Source organism: Bactrocera tryoni, chromosome 2 (assembly GCF_016617805.1).
Source record: "Bactrocera tryoni isolate S06 chromosome 2, CSIRO_BtryS06_freeze2, whole genome shotgun sequence".
Taxonomy (NCBI): domain Eukaryota; kingdom Metazoa; phylum Arthropoda; class Insecta; order Diptera; family Tephritidae; genus Bactrocera; species Bactrocera tryoni.
The window spans coordinates 24,339,848-24,362,929 of record NC_052500.1 but is presented as its reverse complement, the minus strand read 5'-3'; the positions used below and the strand labels follow the sequence as shown (position 1 = coordinate 24,362,929).

General features: G+C 33.9%; 1 protein-coding gene across 4 annotated transcripts in view; it reads right to left on the bottom strand.

The window, feature by feature from the left end:
• Positions 1-23,082, bottom strand: part of LOC120767891 (CUGBP Elav-like family member 2) — a 181,692-nt gene that overhangs the window by 129,596 nt on the left and 29,014 nt on the right. For all 4 annotated transcript variants that reach the window (XM_040094219.1, XM_040094217.1, XM_040094221.1 and 1 more), the window contains 2 exons: positions 10,790-11,139; positions 7,622-7,704 (listed from right to left, as the gene is read on the bottom strand). In XM_040094219.1, the coding sequence (XP_039950153.1) occupies positions 7,622-7,704; positions 10,790-11,139 (433 nt within the window). The remainder of the gene's footprint in view (positions 1-7,621; positions 7,705-10,789; positions 11,140-23,082) is intronic.

Sequence of the window (23,082 nt, the reverse complement as noted above, 5' to 3'; positions counted from 1 at the left end):
TATCACACTGGATATCCTGACTTGGTCCCTATTGATGGGTCTCCACACACTAATTTTATATAAAATCTTTCAGCTTTCTTAATATATATAAAGATAAGGAGTGTTATATCCTATATATCAACGATTCAGCTTCCTAAGCAACCCTTATGATGAGTTTAAGAGTGCTTCACACGATATTTGGGTCTAAGTAATCGGAAGGCACTCGCAATTTTATCCGACCAAGTATTGTCAACTTGGCACAATTACTTGAGGATTTTTTTCTGCCGCGGTGATAACAACAACGAGCTTAAAATAAATGAGAATTCATACCGAAAGCTGTGCAAAAACATGAAAAAGGCTTAGTACAAAAATATAATTAAATGAAAATTTTCAAAACAGAGCTCTGAAATTTTTTAAATTTTAAATTCAGAATTGACCCTTTGATATTATTAAAAAACATTCCTTATATTTCATAGAAAAACAATTTATTTATAAAAATTTTTACTACGGTGACCTAATTAGTTTTCTAGACTTGCGTATGAAATTGTTTAGGATTGAGTTAAAATCATTTTGATATTACTAAAAAAATTTCAAAGTTTTCTAAATCAAAAACGTTTTTATATGAATAATTTCAAGCGTTTTTAAATATTTTTATGAATTGTTCCATTTTTATTATTATTCTTTCTTTTAATTTTTTATACGAAGAATCAATTGTATATAGCAATTTTCAAAACCGGGAATTTTTTTTTTTTAACTTGAATTTAAGAGTTAAACGTTTATTATTATTAAAAAATTTTCCAAACTCTTCATAGCAAACATATATTTAGTGACAACTTTGAAAACGGTGGCCTAATTATTTTTCTAAGCCCGAGGTTCAGAATTTAGGAAAACTTGAAAAATTCAAATTAATTTAAAAATTTCAAAACTGTTATCCCTTTTGTTTAACTCGAATTTCCGATTAATCTTATTAGTCTTTTTTAGATTTTCTGTGCAATATTTTTGAAAAACGAGTTTCAGAATTTACAAAAGCTGGAGTTCAAGGTATTATATAAATAATATATACATAGTATATAAAATTTCAAAATTTTCTATATAAAAAAAGTTTATTTGGAAATTTCTAAAACCATGATACAAAAATTTTTTCAGCCTCAAGTTTCAGAACTATGATATTTTTATAAAAAATAATTTTAAAACTTCTTGACGAAAAAAAAAATTTTATTTCCAAATTTTCCGAACTCGAGTTTTAGAATTTTTATCTGAAAAATATTTTTATTTTTAAAGTTTCTGTACGAAAAAGTTTTTTATAAGTAATTTTTCAAATTTTACTTTCAATATCATTATCCTATTAATAAAAAAATTTTACATATCCTATAAAAAAAATATACATACATACATATATCACAGTTTTCAAAAACCCAGTTTCAGAATTATTTTCTCACTATTAAAAAAAACTTTAATTTTCTGCTTGAATATAGTTTTCTAAGAAAATTTTAAAAAAGATAACCTCAAGTATTTTTCGAACTCGTGTGTATAAATTTACGCAAAATTCAAAATAAAGTTTAAAAAAAAATTTACATAACCTATAAAAATAAATTGTGTATGAAATTTTTCAAAAATTCGGTTTCAGCACCATTTTCTTATTATTAAAAAATTTAATTTTCTATTCGAAAACAGTTTTCTAAGAAAATTTTTAAATAGCAAAACTCAAAGAGTTTTCAACCTCGTGCTTCATAACATTGATGTTTTTGAAATTTCTTTACGCAAAATACTTTTATATGAAAAATTTCCAAATACGCGTTTAAGAATTATTATCTTAATATTAAAAAAATTTTAAAACTTTCTATACGAAAATGTTTTATTAAAGTTTTAGAAAAGTTTCTAAAATTTGACTTTCAGAATTATTATCCTGTTTTTAAAAATTTTACATATCTTCTAAAAAAACTTTATATATACATACACATAATTTAGCAAAAATTCAGTTTCAGAATTATTTTGTTATTATTAAAACAAAACATTTAACATTCTATACGAAAATAGTTTTCGAAAGAAAATTTCAAAAAAGTAACCTCAAACATTTTTTAAACTCGAGTATCAGAATTTACTAAGTTCAAGTTTCATGCTATGAGTTATTTATTGAACTCCAAATGTGAAAGCAATAATTTATATAGCGCCTCTCTTCTTATACAGTCAGATGTGTAGTCTGTTGTCGAAAATCTTAACCTTTCTCTTAATAGTATATGGGGTATTCCATACCGAATAGACCACTTTTGAACTCGACCCCTTTAGATTTGGCTGAAACTTATCCATCCTTTTCTACCCTTTGAAAAACATATTTGAGAATTTTTTCAAAATTTGTTGTCCAACTTTAAAAAAAGTTATGAATTTTTCAAAAAAAAACCCTTTTTTATTTTCAAATAGCCATAACCTTTGTAGAAATTGACTTTTGGGGACCTTTTTTTTTAATTTTTGTTTTTGAATGAACTTTTCGAAAAAATACACGAAAAAAATTTAACGCGATCAACTATATAAAATAATCGGTTTTTTAAGTAAAATCGTCATTTTCTGAAAGTTCGCCATTTTTTTATTCCTCAAAGAAAACTACAATTAATTTGACAACTATCCCTTCTAATCCCGCAGTGGGCCGATTTTTTTTATATTTTTTTATTTATTTCAAAAAAAATTGTCAAATTTTTAAGTTTATTTTGCATTTAATATAGGTTGTTTGCATGTTGATAGGTTGTATATATCATATATGTAGTCTGTACTGTTCTTGTAGAGGTGAATAGCTTTTTGTCGACACCTCTATAAGTACAATACAAGAGTGAGAATACTTCATCCAGCCATGCATTAACAAGTCCTTGTATCGCCTGAAGACATCAATATAGCTAGTAAATCTAACTTCTCACATTGACACCAACAAAATGTTAATTTTTGTTACATATTTCGTTCTCCAACGCATTTAATGAAAAAGAATTCAAGTGGTTCTTTTGAAATTGTTGCAAATATATTCCATGTATTTTATTCCATGTATGTTTGTGTATGCGTATTTACTGGTATGTACATATGGACACATTGTATGCGAACTCAGCATTGCACAGAATGCCACAATGAGATAGAAATTTCAATAAGCTAACTATGATTTTTTTTCGAACTCCACTGCATTCGTATTCGCAAATATATCAGAGCAGTAAAGTTAATTAATTAAAACTGGTATGAAAAAAATACATATATAACATTACTCACATTCCTTGCAGCGTTACAGTAACTCATGTGATGCGAAAAATTTCAAAAATCCTTTATTTTTTAACTTTTTAAAATCAGTTACAGATGAAAAATTTTTAAAAACCTTTATAAATGAAACTTTTGAAATCATATTGATTAAATTTAAACAATTAATTAATTAACATATTCTATTGTTAATATTTTTTATTATTTAAACATTCAACAGTTGGTTGAACACATTGCTTGTTTAGTAGCACTATTTTGACACATTTTTGCTAGGAAAATTTAAATGAACTAATAGCTTAAAATGTTATAATAATTATTTACTCACAGCTTAAGTTTTTTGTACTTTCTATTTCTTTACAAAAAAAAAAAAAAATACATAAATGGAAATTGATTTTTCGATTTTTCAAAATTTTTCATGATTTAACACAATAATCCATATTAGTACACACTAAGGATTTATAGTTTTGGCTATAGCGGGTACAGAACTTCTCTCTGGGAGATTTTTCCTTTCTACATACACATTTCTAATATGACGATGTTGCTTCAAATATTTCTTTTGAATTTGAATTAAAGTTATTTTCCTCGCTCTGATTTTATAATAGTAGCGGATTCTATGAATTGAACTATTGACTATATAAATGTTATTTGGTAATGTTTTGTTAATTTATTATTATTACTGAGCTTTCGTTCACTGCCTTTTAAGCTTAGGTTGGGATAATGGTTTGATCCCTGTATATCTGCTACTGGCTTCTATGAAAGTATATGAATATTTATATGAAAGTATAGGAATTTGGATAAGGAGTTACATACAGTTAGAATTTTCAAAAAATAATTTTTTTACTTTTTTTTTTAATGAAAATATATTTGAGAATACACACTGAAAATTTCATATAGTTGCGGTGAATATCTTCAAAGTTACACCCAAATTTGGAAAGACATTTTTCGGCCTTCTAACCGTATGTAACCCCTTAAATCTCCAAATTATTGCATTACTCATACGACTCGGTGTCTCATAATTACACTTTATGGTGTGTACCGACATCTCACACATATTCGCAGCTCGTTGATACCTACGATATTGTTTCACTACTCACTATTTTGAAAAACTACACTTTTGCCTGAAAGTATGCTATATTTTTGATAGCATTCAATAAATTGGGTACTCAGCACCATTTATTCAATGCTTGCCTAACATTCCAAATAATTTAGAAAAAAATATTGAAAGTTTATTATTTAATTAAAATAATATCAGAATATATAACTAAATGATTCGTTCTAGTACCTTTTGTAGAAATATACTAGTAAATGAGGAACAACTCTTTTGTTAACTGCTGCAAACCAACACCTAACAACCTTTGTAGGCAGTACTACAAAATAATTGAAAAAGAGTTGCAGATTTGAAATGCTGATAAATTTTGAGGTTAACTCGAAATAATAGGGATTTAAGCAGCTCATAAAAACTGAGTATTTATATGCCAAAAATCGAACTAGTTGTACATAGTTTCTTTAGTGCTTTTACTATATAAAAAATGTTGAAGAGAAGTCTACTATAGTTGAAAGCAATTCTGTGTTTTTGATGTTAATCCAACGTCGGTAAAGAGTGGAATATACATATTAATATAGAGATACTGGTAAGAAGATACGTCGAAAAAAGACCTCAGGAGAGTACCTCTAACACCGGGTTAGGTATTTTTGATAAGGAAAGAAATTTCATAAACGTTGCAGCAAACTTCTGAATACTTTTTTTAAATAATTTTTAAATTACAATGACTTTTAAAGAATTAAAAAAACGAGTTAAAGATGGATGTAATATAAATTATACTGAAAGTGCGTATGAGAAGAAATTTACATTGATACCTGTTTGGTTATAGACAATAAAAGAAATAAAAAAAAGAACACTTACTCTGGACTAGAAATCTGCAAAAAGAGGTTTCAGTAAATACCTTTACAAAATCGGGTTTATACTCCGCCAAAATGCCAGATCAGTCACACACCATATTAAAAACTACCAAAAATGAAGCTTACTTCTAAGTCAGCGACAAAACGAACGCTTGCTAAAAAAGTTAAGGTAATTTAAAAGTAGCATACCAATATTCTTCAGAGTTTACGGAACGTAGTTGAAAGAGGCTGCAAAGTAAATATGCAATATCAACTACAAAAAATGGATGACATGTTTGGCAATTGTGATTTTAACTTGGTTGTTGCATATCTTTAGGAGATTTTCAGTCGTGCTGAGCATTCTTTTGCAACTCATTTAGGGGGCTAGGTGAAGTCAGAATTTTTCAATTCTATTAGAATACAATATCTCTCTGGAAAATGTAATTAAATCCGAAAAATACTTTTCGGTTTATTAGATCATTACAAAAGGGTTCTCGGCTGCTCCGGAATAATCCTGTAAAACTTCGAATGCTTTTCCACAAACCCATGCTTTCTGTGCTACTAACCACGGTCGCTCGAAAACCGCACTTTTTTGAAAATATGAAACTTATTTAAAAATGATGTAGTTTTTTTTTTCTAATTACGACTGGGTAAAAACAACTAACTGCTGCTTTTTTTACAGAAAAGTTTAAAAAATTCATGAAGCCGTCATTGTCTTAATAAAATTAAAAAATCAAATCAGACACTAGATTTTATATTAATAGAACCGTATTTTTTCGTTCGTGGTGCTCACCGCAAAGAGCCTTGGCTGGAACTGGATCAACAAAAAATTATCAAATTTCTATCAAGTCAAGTCGAAGTCTTGTATATAATGCTTTTTAATTTTTAGTTTTATAAAAAAAAAATATTAACTGGCCAAAAAAGTATTTAAAATTGTTATTTTTTCATATGTCTAACTACACCTAAACCATTATTTATAATATTAAATTGGTCTTCGGAATATATCTCTGAGAAATTTAAAGTCGCTAAACAAAGTATATGTAATATAATATATGTGATGATTATTGTTGCTTTGCAATTATAATTATATGCGAAATTTAAGACAGATAATCTTAAAGGTACTACAAGCAAATGTGAACCATGCAGAGACAAAACTATTCGAAAAACACTACAGTTTACTTTTAATAAATATTGATATTATGAAAACTTATAATTAACACGGGTAATGATTTTTTTAAGATTTTGATCCGCTAATAAAATAAAAAAATGATAATGCTTGAAGTTAAAATTACGCGGTATACTACTGAGGGCAAAAAATAGTAAGACTTTTTAATTTTAATTTATTCTTCTATGTTGGTATGACCTTTAGTGACATCTGTGCAAAACGTCATATCAAAATAATCATTAGTGTTCAGTATACGCATGTCCATCCTAAGTACAGAAAGTGCATTCGGCGATTTTTACAATGGGCGACATTATTCAAGAAGAAGTTCCATTAAATTTTGTGTGCGGAATCAAAATTTCTGGTGACAAAATGTTCAGAATGTTGGAAAAGGCCTTCGGCGTTAATTTCTTGTCGCGATTGATTAGTACAAAATATTCATGGAGGGTCGAGAACTGATGATCAACACGTCAATAAAATAAAGGAATTGGTGCTTGAGAATTTACGATTATCAGTCAGAGATCTTACTGGCATCTTTGGAAGATCGGAAGGATCAGTGAAAACCATTTCGAAAGATTATTTGGGCCTAAGAAAAGTGAAGGCACATTGCATCCAAAATCATTAAATTTGTTCGAAAACCAGCGTCGCATCTGTGAAAAAATACTTTCCAACTACCAGGATGTCATAAAACGTACTATTATTGACGATAAGTCTTGTAACTATGCTAACGACTCGGAAACAGATGATCAATCGGCCGAATATCGTGGCAAAATGTGGTGAAGACAAAAAAAAACACATGAAAGCAGGTCAAAAATCACGGCTATGTTGCCAATTTTCTTCTGTTATCGAGGTGTGGTGCACTCCGAATTAACAACTGTTTTAGAGATTGAGTAGAGGTGCCAATTCGAATTACTTTGAGCGGATCGACATAGATTTTGAAGAAAAAATTAAGAATTTGAAAATTATGAATAAAATTTTATTATTTAATATTTATGTTTTTTTTTTTAATTCATTTTTCTCTGGTTTATTTTTGTGCAGACGGTTTAGCTAATCAAAGCACTGTTCTTCCGCATATAATTTCGATTTCGAGCTAATTTTTCTTTCAATTGAAAGTAACACAAAAATGCAATTACATTTACGTTTTCTCTTACATTAACACTATTGCAATCTAACGGAATCTCTGCAGTCAAAAGCATACTGAAATTTCATTTCGTATTATAGAACAAAAAAAAAAACGAATCGAACTCTTCGTAAACTGAGCACATCACACACAAGACAAAAATTTAAATGAACATAACAGCAAAAGGGGGCGGCGGATAAACAATACTAAACAGTAATGATAATGGCAACTCTATGTATGTACTAGGTACTTACCCCTTCGAGTGTTTTTATGTTATGTAAGGCATCTTGTGCCTTCAAAGCAGCCTTGCGTGTATAATACGTAACAAAACAGCACCCTGCAACACAGAAAAAAGCGGAAAAGAAGAACGAAAATACATAGATCAGAAAACAAACGTGGACAGTTCAAGACAATGGATACTCGCTACTTGGTAAAATGCAATTAGTCAATTTAAATAATTCAATACTCAATACAAATTGCCAACATTAATGTTTAATAAGCGCCGCATGCAATTCTTCAAAACACTTCGCTTTAATTATCTCAAATGCTGGCAGACACTGGGTGTATTTTTAATTTAATTATATATTCATTATAATATGCGGCATGGCATGCAACAAACTTGAACAATTAAAACTGAACAACATTTACATTACTGTGGCTAAAAGCTAAGTATTACTCATACGTGGACTTGACACTTGACATTGAATCGCATCCGAACAAGGATTACATGCACTAGAATTCAATGTGGCTTATTGCATTAAAGGTATCATACCTTAATAATATTATTTTAAATACTTATTTTTATATATAATAACTACAAGTTAATAAAAATATATATAAATATTATATACTATAATAAATTAATATGATTTGTGTATATAATGCGAGAGTAAGGTTACCAGAGTACAATGACAGCATGTTAATTTTTTATTTATGGGTTAAGATTTACGACTCCAGGCACTAAGATATCGATCAAAGCTCAATATAGTAACTGATGTTTGTCATATTAAGACATAACTTCCTTATCATGATCTTCATATTCCTTATTCTGCTTAGCTGAATAAGTATTGAATGCCAAAGCGTTTACAAATTTTCTATGGAGTAACAGTCTCACAAAGTAAAGCGTTTTTATTATATTCGAAGTTTCTTTAGCTTGACTTCTGTCGATATTTTACTACAGTCTTATGATAAGAATAGAGCCATGTAGACGAAATTCATCTAAACACGGATCGAAAAGTGTTCGGTGTTAAAGCTGATTGCTTTCTATGCGTTATGTTCGAGACAATCAACAGATATATACTTTTCAAGGCAGAATGCATCTTAGTGGAAGTAAAAGTTGTTGTGCAAGTAAGACCGCATCATTGAGGTGTAACAAATTACCACTTCGCAATACGGATAAAAATCTAGTGGTAACCCTGAATATTAAGCTTTTTTGGAACATAAATATCTTTCAGGCGATTCACTGGTTACAGCAGAATCATCGACTGTTTCTTGTTCTCAGATTTGAAAAGAGTTCTTGCTGGAAAGAAATTTTCGCCGAATGAAGCAGTAATCACCGTAACTGAAGCCTTTTTTGAAGCAAAGGACACACACAAGGACGTACTACAAAAACGAAAACTTTATTGAATAAGGAAAAAACAAATTTTGCCAAAAAATGTGTTTTATTATGGTAAATATGCGCATGGGCGATGATCTCATGGAATAAGTGGTGGATACAGATAGTATGAAGGATGGGCAAAGCCACTAAATAATGTAAGTTTTTCATCATTTCTGTTTAAAGCCCACCTTTAAGCCAATTGACTACAAATACCTTCAAAATGTCTCATAGTTATCACTAAATCTGCAACCGCTTGTATAAATAATACAAAAGTAAAGCTTTGCTTGCCCTAAAATAATGCCTTCCGAGAGAGGAACGATCTTCTAGCTGCGGTTTTGAAAGAATTAAAAACCTTATTAAAGGTTGAATAGAATATAAATTAAACTGAAAGCTTGTCGGAGAAGAAATTTATTCGATCGATACAGATTTATAACCATGAAATTTTGTGCAGCTTGATAATTTAATGTTGATTTAATCTTAAGTATGAGTTTTCTTATTCAATATTTCTTATGCATAACCTTTCCTGAAAATCCAACTAAATATTTATAGTAATCGGAACGCATTTTTCAGGATTATTGCCACATGTGCATATTGAATATTGCTCATCATTACCACAAATTGTGTGTTACTGCGGCAATCAGGCTACGGTAATTGCTCCTTTACATAACTCAGGTCCGGACGATTGGCTATAATTGTGGAGCACTAAAAATTGTGTGACCGGCTCAGCTGAAAAGCACCTTTTAGTTTCACACTTTTGAAGCGATTCAAATCGCTTTCTTTTCCAAACGCAGCTGGTACTTTGAAGGCAGGTGACTTCGGAAACATAATGATACTATGCTTTAATACATTGAAACACCTAACACTATCACATAGTGTACTATTAAATGCAGAGTCGTGTACTTACTACATAAGCGCATATGTATCTTTCATTAAATATGTAGAGACTCATATCAATATTTTATTTTATGCTCTTGTAAGAACGATGCTCATATTTCTTTAAGAGTCGGTCAATTTCTATGTGTTTATATTGGCTGAAAACCCGGTTTTCACTATGCGACCACCCGCCTAAAAGTATGCTAAATAATCACATGTGGATACCTGCCTTATATGCAGATCACCTGGTTTTAAACTAGTTCTCAATTAGTATCATATGCATATCTCAATTAGTATTAGAACTTAACTAGTCTTTTCTGGATTGAGTAAATATAACATTTTGTGCTACAAGATGATAAATGTCATAATTCTGGTAAAGGTATGACACATAAAATATTATCAGTTGTGTCAAAATGAGTCAACTAGTGGAAATAAGTTCAATTGCGAGTCACGTAGGGACCAATCATTGTTTGCTTTTTACTGTTTAAGGTCAATTGGGTAGAATAGTATTACGTAGTCTAGAGGGGATATTCTGGATATATCACTATTTATTTGCAGAGGATGTTGAAAATTTTGAAAAAAAAACAGCTAATTGGTTAGAAGCTCCTAAACCCTTCATTAGAATTTGTATGAATACTTCGCATTCAACTCAAATTTTAGCAATACCTGTATGTACAAATATACATAAATCTGATATGAGTAATAGGAGCTTGCTAATAAAGCATGTTTTAACAACTCTCAAAGGTCTGCCTGTAAGATAGCCATTATGTAGTACAATTAGGAGTTGTTAATCCTACTAGAGATCGCCTGATCATTATTTATTAAATTCAAGAAATATATATTTATGCATGTGCTTGTGTACAAATTGTATACGTTATTTCTTAGAAACTATACTCACATCACTTTGATTTCTTTCTGTAAAATATTCTAAACACTATTGTGTATAACTCACCTCTGCTCACCGACGTCACCTTGTCACGCAGCACGTTCAAAGTATGCACGCGTCCATATTGCTCGAACATTTTACGTAATTGCGCCTCATCCCAGGACTTGGGTATTTGACCGACAAACATTTTAATATTATCCGGATCCGGTTGATCTTTGTTGAATTCATTTTCTACGGTGGCATCACCATTTGTGTTATCCACTGCATTGCCATTTGTGCAATTATTGTTCGAAAGGGCTATTAAATTTGAGCAATCATCGGTCAGCATCGACTCGGCATAAGCTTCAGTGGCACGATTAGGTTCGCTACTGCTTGGTTGAGCGCTATTAATGTCCTCATTTTCGGACATTAATTCACTATTGAAAGGGTGGGGAAAAATGTAAGAAAGTGGGGTTAGTTAGTTTGTGTAAAGTGAGTAACGATCTGAGATATGAAAGTACATAGAACATAGTGGTCTTAAATTTATTTTTTATTAAAAATATACACATTTTTAGCCAAAAATTCACATAAACTGTGCACGCAAGCCGACAAAATATTTTTTACCAGATTCTCGTTGATATCCGTGCGAATTTTGATCTCCATATGTCAGTTAGTGTGTGTTTGTCAGGCATGGAAAAATAGTGAACAACGAGCTTGCTTGAAATTTTGTGTTTTCAATAGAATCAGTACTATAAAATAACTGAAGGTGTTGTTGAAGTGTTTTGGGGAATCTACTTGCTGAAGAACACAAGTGTTTGAGTAGTCGTCATTGAAGCTCATGATGTAGATAAATATTAAAGAAACGGTGCTTCAGAGTTGTCGTGTTGAAATCAGAGGGATGGCAGAGTTTCTCAACAACTCTTATGTATTGACTCAATACATATTACTTAATGTTTTGGGTATAATTTTTGGTAAAGCCTTGTTTAGTATATACTTTCGGGTATATTTTTATACTCTCGCAACAATGTTGCTAACGAGAGTATTATAGTTTTGTTCACATAACGGTTGTTTGTAAGTCCTAAAACTAAAAGAGTCAGATATAGGGTTATGTGTACCAAAGTGATCAGGGTGACGAGTAGAGTTGAAATCCGGATGTCTGTCTGTCCGTCCGTCCGTCCGTCCGTCCGTCCGTGCAAGGTGTAACTTGAGTAAAAATTGAGATATCATGATCAAACTTGGTACACGTATTCCTTGGCTCCATAAGAAGGTTAAGTTCGAAGATGGGCCAAATCGACCCACTGCCACGCCCACAAAATGGCGGAAACCGAAAACCTATAAAGTGTCATAACTAAGCCATAAATAAAGATATTAAAGTGAAATTTGGCACAAAGGATCGCATTAGAGAGGGGCATATTTGGACCCAATTGTTTTGGAAAAGTGGGCGTGGCCCCGCCCCCTACTAAGTTTTTTGTACATATCTCGGAAACTACTATAGCTATGTCAACCAAACTCTACAGAGCCGTTTTTTTAAGGCATTTCCATATACAGTTCAAAAATGGAAGAAATCGGATAATAACCACGCCCACCTCCCATACAAAGGTTATGTTGAAAATCACTAAAAGTGCGTTAACCGACTCATAAAAAACGTCAGAAACACTAAATTTTACGGAAGAAGTGGCAGATGGAAGCTGCGCCCAGGCTTTTTTTAAAAATTGAAAATGGGCGTGGCGCCGCCCACTTATGGACCAAGAACCATATCTCAGGAACTACTAGACCGATTTCGGTATATAATATTTTCTTAACACCCTGATGACATGTACGAAATATGGGTGAAATCGGTTCAAAACCACGCCTTCTTCCAATATAAAGCTATTTTGAATTCCATCTGATGCCTTCTTTGTATAATACGAGTATAAACATTAGGAACCAATGATGATAGCGGAATAGAACTTTACACAAATACTGTATTTGAAAAATATGTAAATGACGGATAATGAAATCTCGATTATCACTTTACCATGCGAGAGTATAAAATGTTCGGTGACACCCGAACTTAGCCCTTCCTTACTTGTTTGGGTATAATTTTTGGTAAAGCTTTGTTTAGTATATAGTTTCGGGTATATTTTTGGATATATTTTTAGTTATAGCTTTCTGTAAGTTTCAAGCATAGGCTAGATCTGTACCAAAAGACCTGAATATTTTGAGAAAAAACGACGTCAAGTTGAGTTCACAAAAGTAATGATTGGTAACGCAGCTGAAAAGCTGTCATTCATCTAACGCAACACTACTATAAATAAGACGTTGACGTTGAATTGACCAACAGTCCTTCGAAAGGCGCTACAAAAATTATTTAAAACCCTATTTAGGTCCTCCCAGCCGAGGTTTATAACAAGCGTATGAAGAATTGGATTAAGCGTTGGTGCACTTGGCATGGCTCAGAAGCCTATTTTGAGAGCGATAACAAACTTCTTTATTAAAATACGTGAAAATGTATTTATGGTCAGTCCGGATCAATTTTGATCATGGGAAAAACGCTATAGCCGCTATTACTATTATAGCTTTAGTGTCAGGTTGTCAAATTCCAACATGGTTTTTAATCAAACAGAGTATCTTTGATCCCTGTTCCGAATTGGAGAAATTATAAAATCAAAGAAGTTGCAATTTTTTTCCTGAAATTGTTTTATTTTAAATTTCCATTTGGATTATTTCATCATTCCACAAATATAGCACAATTCTTTGCCACTTGTTGGAGGAAAGTAAAAATCGGAGGTTCTGTCCACTTCTGCAACAAATTACTTGGTCTCTAGAAACTCCTTGCAAACCATCGCTGCTTCGAAGTGAAGTCCCTTATACCCAAAAAGTCTATTAAGTTGTTTCTCGTACTTCGGCACCACACTCACCACTCATATCACACATACGGACACGCTTATGCGCTTGTGAGTGAGCTTTCCTTGCCCCAATTCCTCCGCACCGTTGGCCAATTGTAATCGCCCGGCAACTAATCCCGCAAAGTAAAACTGTTTACAACTTTTAGATTAGATTAGTTCGGTAATAACAATTAGTAGCTACATTTTATAGTAATGTATTGCCGTTGCTGTTGTTGTAGCAGTAGCTGCCGTTTGTTTCTTTATTTTATTTGTTTGTTGCCATTGCGAGCGCTTTCGTATTCAATGCGATTTCGCCAGTGTCACCGACTTATTGCCATGTTATTGCCTGTGCAGTGCTGCCACTACATGCCAAACACATATGTGTGTATATGTATGTGACTGTTGTTGCCACTGTATTTGTTTTTTATTGTCATTAGCAAATGAAGTTGGAATAACAATTGCCGCAGTACAAATATACTGTAACTGCAGGTCTATCTAATAAAAGTTTGTTAAAAAGTTTAGCGATTGGTTTTGATGTTGCGCTTGTTGTTGCTTTGGTTGTTGCGATTGTTGTTGTGCTCGTGCCAAATGATTGGAAATGTTGTGCAACAAATAAAATGGAAATAAATACTTGTGTAATAAAATAATATAAAACTCGACGTGGCTTGTGGCTGTGGTTGGGGAGTCAAAACTGGGGCACAACGAATGTGTGGTGAAGTGGATTTTTTTTCGTTTTCGGTTTCGAAAATTTCGCCGTTTCCAACTTTTGGTAGATAAAACAAACTTATTTGTGAATATGTGTATGTGTATTTGAGATCATTAAAGAGACGAGAATTACCATATATTGGTTGAAAATTTAAAATTTTAAAGAATGTGACTAATTTAAGAAATAAAATTAATAAAATAATTGCCTTAAAGATGTGTTTAGTTTTAGCTTTTTTTCCTCGAAAATAAAGAAATCAGTCAAAATGCCACAATCGTGAACCCATTTCTAATTTAAGGAATTAAGACATTAGAAATTATCTGATGAATCTCAACTATCGATACTTCGTGAATAACATCAATTTACAATTATGTAGAATGGAGATATATCATAATCTCTTTTTATAATTTTTTTTATATGCGTTTAAATCATTCTGCCACTTAACAATCTATAAAATCTAAATGGATTGCGGTATAAATCTTCCGCAGAACCTTTCTCTCTAAAAGTCGTAACGTTGACTCGTCAGATGTTGTCATCCAACATGCCACTGCACGATATAGCAGAACGGAGACGATTCAAGATTTGGCGCATGGTGAATATCTGGTCGGTTGTTGATTTTCCAGGTCTAAAGCCACATTAATAAGGTTCAATCAGTTTTTGGCATTAATCTTTCACACAATACTCTTGATAGAACCTTATACGCCAGCTTAAGACTTATCCCACAGTAGTTGACGCAGATTGTGGGGTCTCCCCTTTTGTGGATTGGGCAGAGCACACTTAAAATCCACTCGTTGGGCATGCTTTCGTCCGACTATATTTTACAGAGAAGCTGATGAGATGCTGTCCCTTATACCGAGTTGCTGATGAGTGCTCTCCAAGAGGAGGAATACAAGTCGAGTTGCAAATTATTCGGCTGTCTGTTGTGATTGCAACTTCTCGACGTCTAACCTGCCTTGTGTTTGTTGACATTAATTTTTTGCTGCACAGAAGCGGGTGCTGAGTCATGTCGTCCGAATGGATGAATACACTCCAGCTCTGAGAGTATTGGACGCAGTGCCCGCCGAAGGAAGTAGAGGAAGAGAAAAACCGCCAATCCCTTGGAAAGATAAGGCAGAAAAGGATCTGGATAAACATGGAATCTCCAATTGGCGCTAAACATCGAAAAGGAAGAACGACCCTAAACTCTGCTGTTAACGCCTAAGCGGTGTCTACGCCAATAAAGAAGAAGAAAAATATTATTTAACTTGGGTGAGAATATTTCAGTTGAAGTGAACCGAAATCCCAATAATAGAAATATAAATGAAAAGAGAAACACAAATTGATTTGCGAAAGAAAGAGAGAGAGAGAAAGGCAGAGAGCATACAAACTAGCGTTACTATGAAGTGAAGAAGATAAAAAGCCCATTTTATTGAAAGCAACCGTGGACCGCTTGTAGTGGCTTCTTTTCTGCTCATATACCTACGAGGGATATGTAGATGAGTAGAAGTCGCCAGAGAAGAGGCGCAGTAAACTTGTTTACGGATGCGTCGAAGCTAGGAGGGAAGGTTGGAGGAGAAGTTTTTTAAACGAAACTCTCCTTCAACCATACCCTTATGCTACCCGACCACTGCTATGAAGTGCAGCTTCTCTCAGGACGGAGACCATTCACTTCGACAGCAGAGCGGCTATACTAGCTCTGAGCTCGCTAGCTTTGAGCTCAAAACTAGTCAAGAAGTGTCTGTCCTCACTAGAAACATCATCAAGCTATTTCATCACCAGATGCGCTAGTAGATGAACAGCTTCTGCGCGACTGCGATATCCGTTGGCACTTAAACAGAACGCTGAAGAGCTACTGAACTACTTGCCCAGAGCAAAGTTCAGCTTCCCGTAATCGTAAGATTTCTTAATAGACACTATCCAATAAGCATCCAAGCGATAAGGCTAAGAATCTTGGCGGAAGCTAGTTTCTAAAGTTGAATGGAGCATAGTAAGGTGGAAACATCTAATGACTTTCTTTTTCATTGTTCAGCCTTAACACGACTAAGGATGAAACATATCAGTACTGTTTTCTTCGGCAAACCGTAAGATGTAGCCAAAACTGATAGCTAACTTTTAGGTTTGTGGTAAGTTTAAAGCGTTTTATTGCATTGTGAGGGTCTTATGATCCAATATTTAGAAATTTGTTGAGTCGACAGCGTTCTAAGCTATCCAAGTGAGATCCCCTGTTAGAATCGGCATCTTAACCCAACCTAACTGCTATCGCTGAGCGAACGATGATGCGAACCGTGGGAAAATCAAGGTGAGCACACATGCATTTGAAAGATAAATGAAGGCGACATTAGATTATATTTTGCCAAATAAACCATAACATGTTTTTGTTTTCCAACCTTCTGCACAAAATTTGTACATTTTTGCCCCATTTTGGGTTGTCCACCATTAAAAAATACTCGTATGCATAACACATGGTCGCAATAAATTAGGACATAAAATACCTAAAATTTTATTTCGTGTTTATTTTGCGCAATCATAAATATGCGTACAACAACCACAATTTAACACCCTAAATCATCTTGTACCTTCTCGTATATATCTGTAGACGGCGTCAATTTGAGATAAATAAAAATCAAAAGTAGTAAAATATTTATGTGACCAAATTGAATATCCATGTAAAGTGTGTGTAAGACTTCATTCGTACACCCATCACAAGCGTCGTTAAAATTGTTTTCGACATGAAATAATATCGCAATAAAAATGGAGAGCGTTACAATAAAAATGGGGAAATTCGGTGTGGGGAGTTTCGTGTGCCAAAAAGGCCATAAGTTACAAGATGAAATGTGACACCTTTGCTACAGAGGAAGACTGTCAACAAAATCAAGCAGGCAAAGCTTAAGTTAAGAAAGGGGTGGCAGGATGCCATTTGTTTTGGAGGAGTTCGAAAATTTGTATTTTAGTATATATTTTTTGTATTGTATAGATACAAGGTACTGTAGGTCGCAGTACCAAGCCTCACTTTCTATGCAAAATGTATGCAAAAATATACATAATAAAAATATTTTAGAAAAGAGTGTTTAAGGATAAGAATGAGACTATAAAAAATTGCCCGATTCAAGTTGCCGGATTTGTGTGAATGCTATGAACAATACCAGAAGAAAAATTATCGATAATAAGCGATAAAAGGCCACGCCCAAGCCTAAGAGTCATATCAGTATGTGTTGGAAAACATCGCTGAATTAATTATCTACTTCTTTGTTTGTCTTGCTATCTACTTTGTTTGAGCTCTGATCTCTTTTGATTCCAATAGTGTATAGGAAACTAATAAGCTACAAATGAGTTAAAAAGGTCTTTTCAAATTCGTAAGTTTTCGTAGTTTTCCATTATTTTCTATTAATCCAATAGAGCCAGTCAAGAAAAACTTAAGAGGGGCTCGGCAATTGTAAACATGGAATATTTTGACTTTTGAAATCTAAGGCAGATTCGTTGCTAAAAGTACACCTAAAGAGTACTTCTAACATACGTACAAATAGTACATAAAATAAGCATAGCCGAGTCTCAGCGGAATTAATCCCTGATTTGCACGACAAGCAGGCAAACGTGGCATGAACGGGATATGGGCCGCACGTACCGACTATTAAACTTCAAAGGAAATTACATAGGAATTTTAGTAAGACTACTAACAGGTCACTGTGTAATAGGCAGACATGCCATTAGACTGGAAATGCCATATTACGGCTAGTGTAGTAGCTGTCAGGGTAGAAGAAGAGTAGACAAATAAATGAAAATATTAGCAACTATTGATCGGGTGTTTTTTGATAACATCTCTGAAGTTACGCAGATAAAACTTTTCGTACTTATGAACTTTATCAGCAGCACGGGATGGTTCAGAGAGAAGCATATATGTATATTGACGGTTTTTTATTTCCAGTGGTACCACAATGGGCCTGCTAAATGCCTAGGTGCGTCGTTAGATAGCCATTACAACAACCTAGCTGCTAGCCATCGGCTACTCATCTCATCGTCAAGAAAGTTTGATTTTTACTGTTAAAAATTATGATTGAATATGTGTGCTGGGCAAACATTTCTATATTTTAATTTGCAGTAGATCTGAATATAATGTTTCTCTGTTATCACAAAGAAATACATAAAACGTTTGAATTGATTTTTCATTTCTTTTCGCAATGCTGCTTCCTTGTAGGAATAATGCCTTTGACAAAGCTAAGTTTTCTTCAAGCAATTGAACAATGAGCAAACCCATATCTTCGAATTTATAATCACCAATCTGTGGTAAACATAAAGCTCTAGCGGTTATCATCGACATGCGGCCAAAACACATACAAATGAGGTACGAAACAATGCTTACGCCCAGCCGGCTTCAGATTTTAGGTCAATAGAGTCAGATTTGCCATCATCACGGAAATGTTGTTATACTCAAACTTGTTAGTGAACTCTGGCTGAATTGGCAATGTAATCGAGAATGGGAAAACCATGAGGTAGTAAACACAACGTTCTCAATACCTAATAGAAAGTAAGTACCCAGTGGTGATGAACAGTCCCAACGTCAAAATCTGCATATTCATCGACGGCTCAAAGAGTGAAATATGAACAGAAGCTATCGTCTTTTGTGATTATCCATATATGCACCGAAGGTAGCTTCAATCTCAATGACTACCATTCAGTCTTTCACGCAGAAAATGTGGCAAGTGGATTTCTGTTTTAACCATCAAATCCATTAACCTTCTAGTGTATAGCCAAGCGGCAATCTCTGGCGCCAATACCATGGCACACTGTTAGGTTATAGAAACAGGCAATAACTAGACTCTAAAAAGGTTACGCGTTTAGTATCATCAACTGTGTACCGGGTCGTATAGTAATATAGGCAAATGAAAAGGCAGACGAGCTGGCCTGCTTGGGGACAGCCGGAGATAAAACTCCCTTAAGCTGCAGCCCAGGCCTTTCAGTTCTTTCAAGGATTGTTTGAAACAATAGTCTCAGATCTTGTAACACAAGCCAGACAGGAAATACCACAAAGTTACTTTGGAGTTGTGTCGCTGATGAACAGACCAAAAAGCTTCTACTTCTAGGCAAACTAACAAACTAGTAACATTTTAGCGGTTATCACAAGACACCTACACTTAAGATCGCTCCTTCATAAAATGAGGAAAGTGAGGGCATTGGGATAATCGGGAGGAAAATAATCATTTCAACCAAATTCACTGAGTTGCTGGAGTGCAAAGAGAGCTTGTAATCTGCAAAGTTAGTTCGTTAAATATGAATTGTTACGTAGAAGTGGTGGCGTATAAGTAACTTACTTGCCAGTCGTAGAATAGTTCAAAATAATAATTTTTATATTTTTAAGGTTAAAGTACTGACGGTTTATGGGCAGAATTCTGCAAATCTCAACATTACGGTTGTACTTCGGGGCTTCGAAAATGAGCTGATATCACACTGTTTGTTTTGACATTATTTGATGAACGATTTTCAGTTATAAAAATAGCAACAGAGCGTATATTCTGTTTATTAAGGTAACGATACAAATCAAATATCTTATCATAAACATCGACTGCTTTTAATAAAACTATTAAACTAATTATAATTAATATTAAATTATCTCCCATATTTATATATTTTTTGTTATTTATCGAAGTACTCGATTCGGTTATCAGATATTGGTTTTCTGATAAGCATAATTAAATAAAACATATAAAACCACTTAGCAATGTTGAATTCGTATCGGCAGTAAGTAAATTGCTTCAATACCCATACTTTAAATCTCATGCCATAAGTAATCATAATAAATAATAATCATCGTTTTTAAGCAAAACAAGCTTAAATTCTTATATTTAAAACAGAAATCCACAACAAAATCGTTCAACTTATGCATAATAGAGCAGCACATGTCCACAACAACAAGCTAAAAGCAAAAACAAAAGAAAGACTTCAAGCCACCCACTAATCATTCCGGAAGGCGGTTTCAAAAGCCGCAGTAATGATAATTACGTGCTATTAATATCATTAATTATAAATGTCTTGGCGTTGGTGGTGGCTACAAGCGGTTGGTCGGCGGCTGCTCGTTCGACACAATGCTGACGACAATATTTATAATCATAAAGTTGCCTTCGAACGGCACTTAACACCCGGCACCTTGCAGCGGCACCAACAATAATTTCTCTGCATTTTACAACAACAACAATGTTACACATTGAAGTCAAGGCTATTGCAATTATGCTTGTTGTTGTGTCCCTATTATTTAGTTTCCTTTCAGTGTCTAATTGGCTTTCCCTACACACCGGGCGCAGCAGACAATTTCGCTATCTGGCTGTGTGTGAGTGTTGATGAGACAATTAGACGAAGTGACACATTGAAATCAACACGAATGATAGAACGACTAATAACTATATATATCTGTATATATATGTCAATATAAAGTAGGTATGTAAATGTCCAGACAGGCCTACATATTAAGACATATTTTACTCGCATTCAGCGCGCTGGAGCGTAGAGCGGGCGCTATGTGGGTCGACGGGTCGCCGAGTCATACCGTCGGCAGCAGCAGCGCTCTCGCCATCGTCGTAAAATTACATATAAGTGAGAAATGATTTAGCCCAGTGTCGTAGAACTATGATGGATTAAAAATGGAAGTAGATGAAAATATGAAAAGCAGAAAAAATAAGAAAGCGCAGCATAAAGACAAAGTCATATTCTACTTACAGCAGATACTCGCAGATTTATAGCCGCGCGCGCGATGTGAGCGGTGCGAGATATTAAATAAAATAGTAGACTAAAAATACCGAGTACAACGGCGCGCAGTGCCTAGGTCCGCGCGTAAGGTGAGGCGAAGTGTGGTGTAAATAAAATGTTTTGCTGCCATTAAGTAATAAAGCAAGAATATTAAATTTATGATGGGTCATTTTTATGTAGACTGTTGTGACAGAAACACCGTAACAAACTGCTGTAATAAATTAAACGCGCCGCTGTGCTGCTCAGCTTTGGCGCGAGTAATAAGGCGGCGGTAGCGCGCCGTATATCACTTACGGGAGAGTTGGCAGAAAGTGAGGCAGCGCTCCTTACGAATTTGAAAAGACAATTGCAGGTCGCATCCCACCTCCAACAGCCGCTTTTAGTCTCATCCGCAAATTTTGGGGGCAAGCAGGGATGCATAGCATGGTTTTATATATTTATTTATGGCATATTTGCTTGGAATTTAACTTGTGGAGGTATTATTGGTTTGCTATGTAATATTGAAACACAGCTGAGTAGAAAGTTGTGTCGTATAAAAGTCATTCAAGGCCAAGCCGAAGATAATGGAATTTTTAGATAAGCACCATTCCAAAGAAAATCGAATATCTTAATTTATGCGTGGCACGCGGAGACGTAAATGAGAAAAAACAAACACATGTATTAGGCTAATCGCGCTCAACCAAATTTTAGAAAAAAAAAGCACTCTAATCGTTACATACTTTGTCAATTAAAATAGAGGACTTGTGTTTTAAACAACGTGGACATGCAAATTTTTAATATTTTTTTAATTTTTGAATCTTATTTAAGAAAAGCGTTTACATGACTAGCCATTGTCAACTTCCTAAAGACAATTCAATAATAACATTAGCTCTCTTTGGTTTATCAAACACTTGCTTGCAGCGTATCGAACAAACAAACTGGTACAAGGAAAATGGACTGGCATAAAAACAGTTTTAGCTATTATACCCAAGATATACTGCTTTACTTCAGAATTAAAATGAAGTATATTATTATTTAGTATCTTTTGCATGTAGTTCTCGGTCTTACAAGAGAACTGAGCCGAAAGTTTCTTTTCATCCTGTTAGAACAGCTTATAAGGTCTTTGGTGCTCAATACTATTTGCACCAAATGCGCGACTAACTCAATATTTTTCATAAGATGTTATGTGTTCTCATAATATCGATAAATTATATTTGTTCATGAAATAAGTTGGCATCGAGTCCATTGAAAGAAAAAGATAGATTATGTTATGTTCTATATGAGGTGGTCAAAAACTGAGCTAAATCGCAAGCTTATTCCATTGCTCATCTTCCACTCTTGGCCTATATATCGTTAGTTATTGCTCAGTAGAATTAGCCATTATTCGAAAAGAAATTTCCAGAGTACCACTGTTGAAAAATACTTATCAAATTATACTTTTCAGAGATCATAGAACAAGACGGTTCGCATAAGGGTGTGTTAACTGCGCGCGACATGTTAAACATTTATATGGATGGCTAGAAATTGGAAGACATAGATGGTGCGGAAATATACTGTTCAGAGTTAGGCATACGTCAGCCTTTTAAGTTGCTGGATCACTGCAGTACATTTCAAACAGAGGATAGCCGCAGGGCTAGCCTCTTATGCATCAACTAGCAGCCTCAGAATCAACATCTACGTAGACAACCAACCAGCAGCAATCAAAGCCGTGGTGCCCTGCAGTAGCAAGGCAACGCTTCAAACATTTGATGGCCCACGGAATATGCGTGTTTGACGACCCTTCCAGACTAATCTAACCTTTAGGAATCACGTGTGGTCTTTTTGATTACCAAATATAATTAAGTTGATACTCCAGATAATTTTTGAGACGAAAATGTGTTTTCTCAACAACAAGCTTTTGGAAACTTAGCACGCTTTGACCTTTACAACTGTCACTCTTCAAAGCTGTCGCTGTCAAAATAACGTATTCCAAACTATAAACTAACGGGTTTTCCAATAAGATCGCTACGGTTTGGAATATCAATGAAATTCTTTATTCCTGTGAAATGAACTAGATTTCTTTTGCATAGCAACAACGGGCACGCTTAGAAAACCCCAGACCTTTAACCCAATTTTCG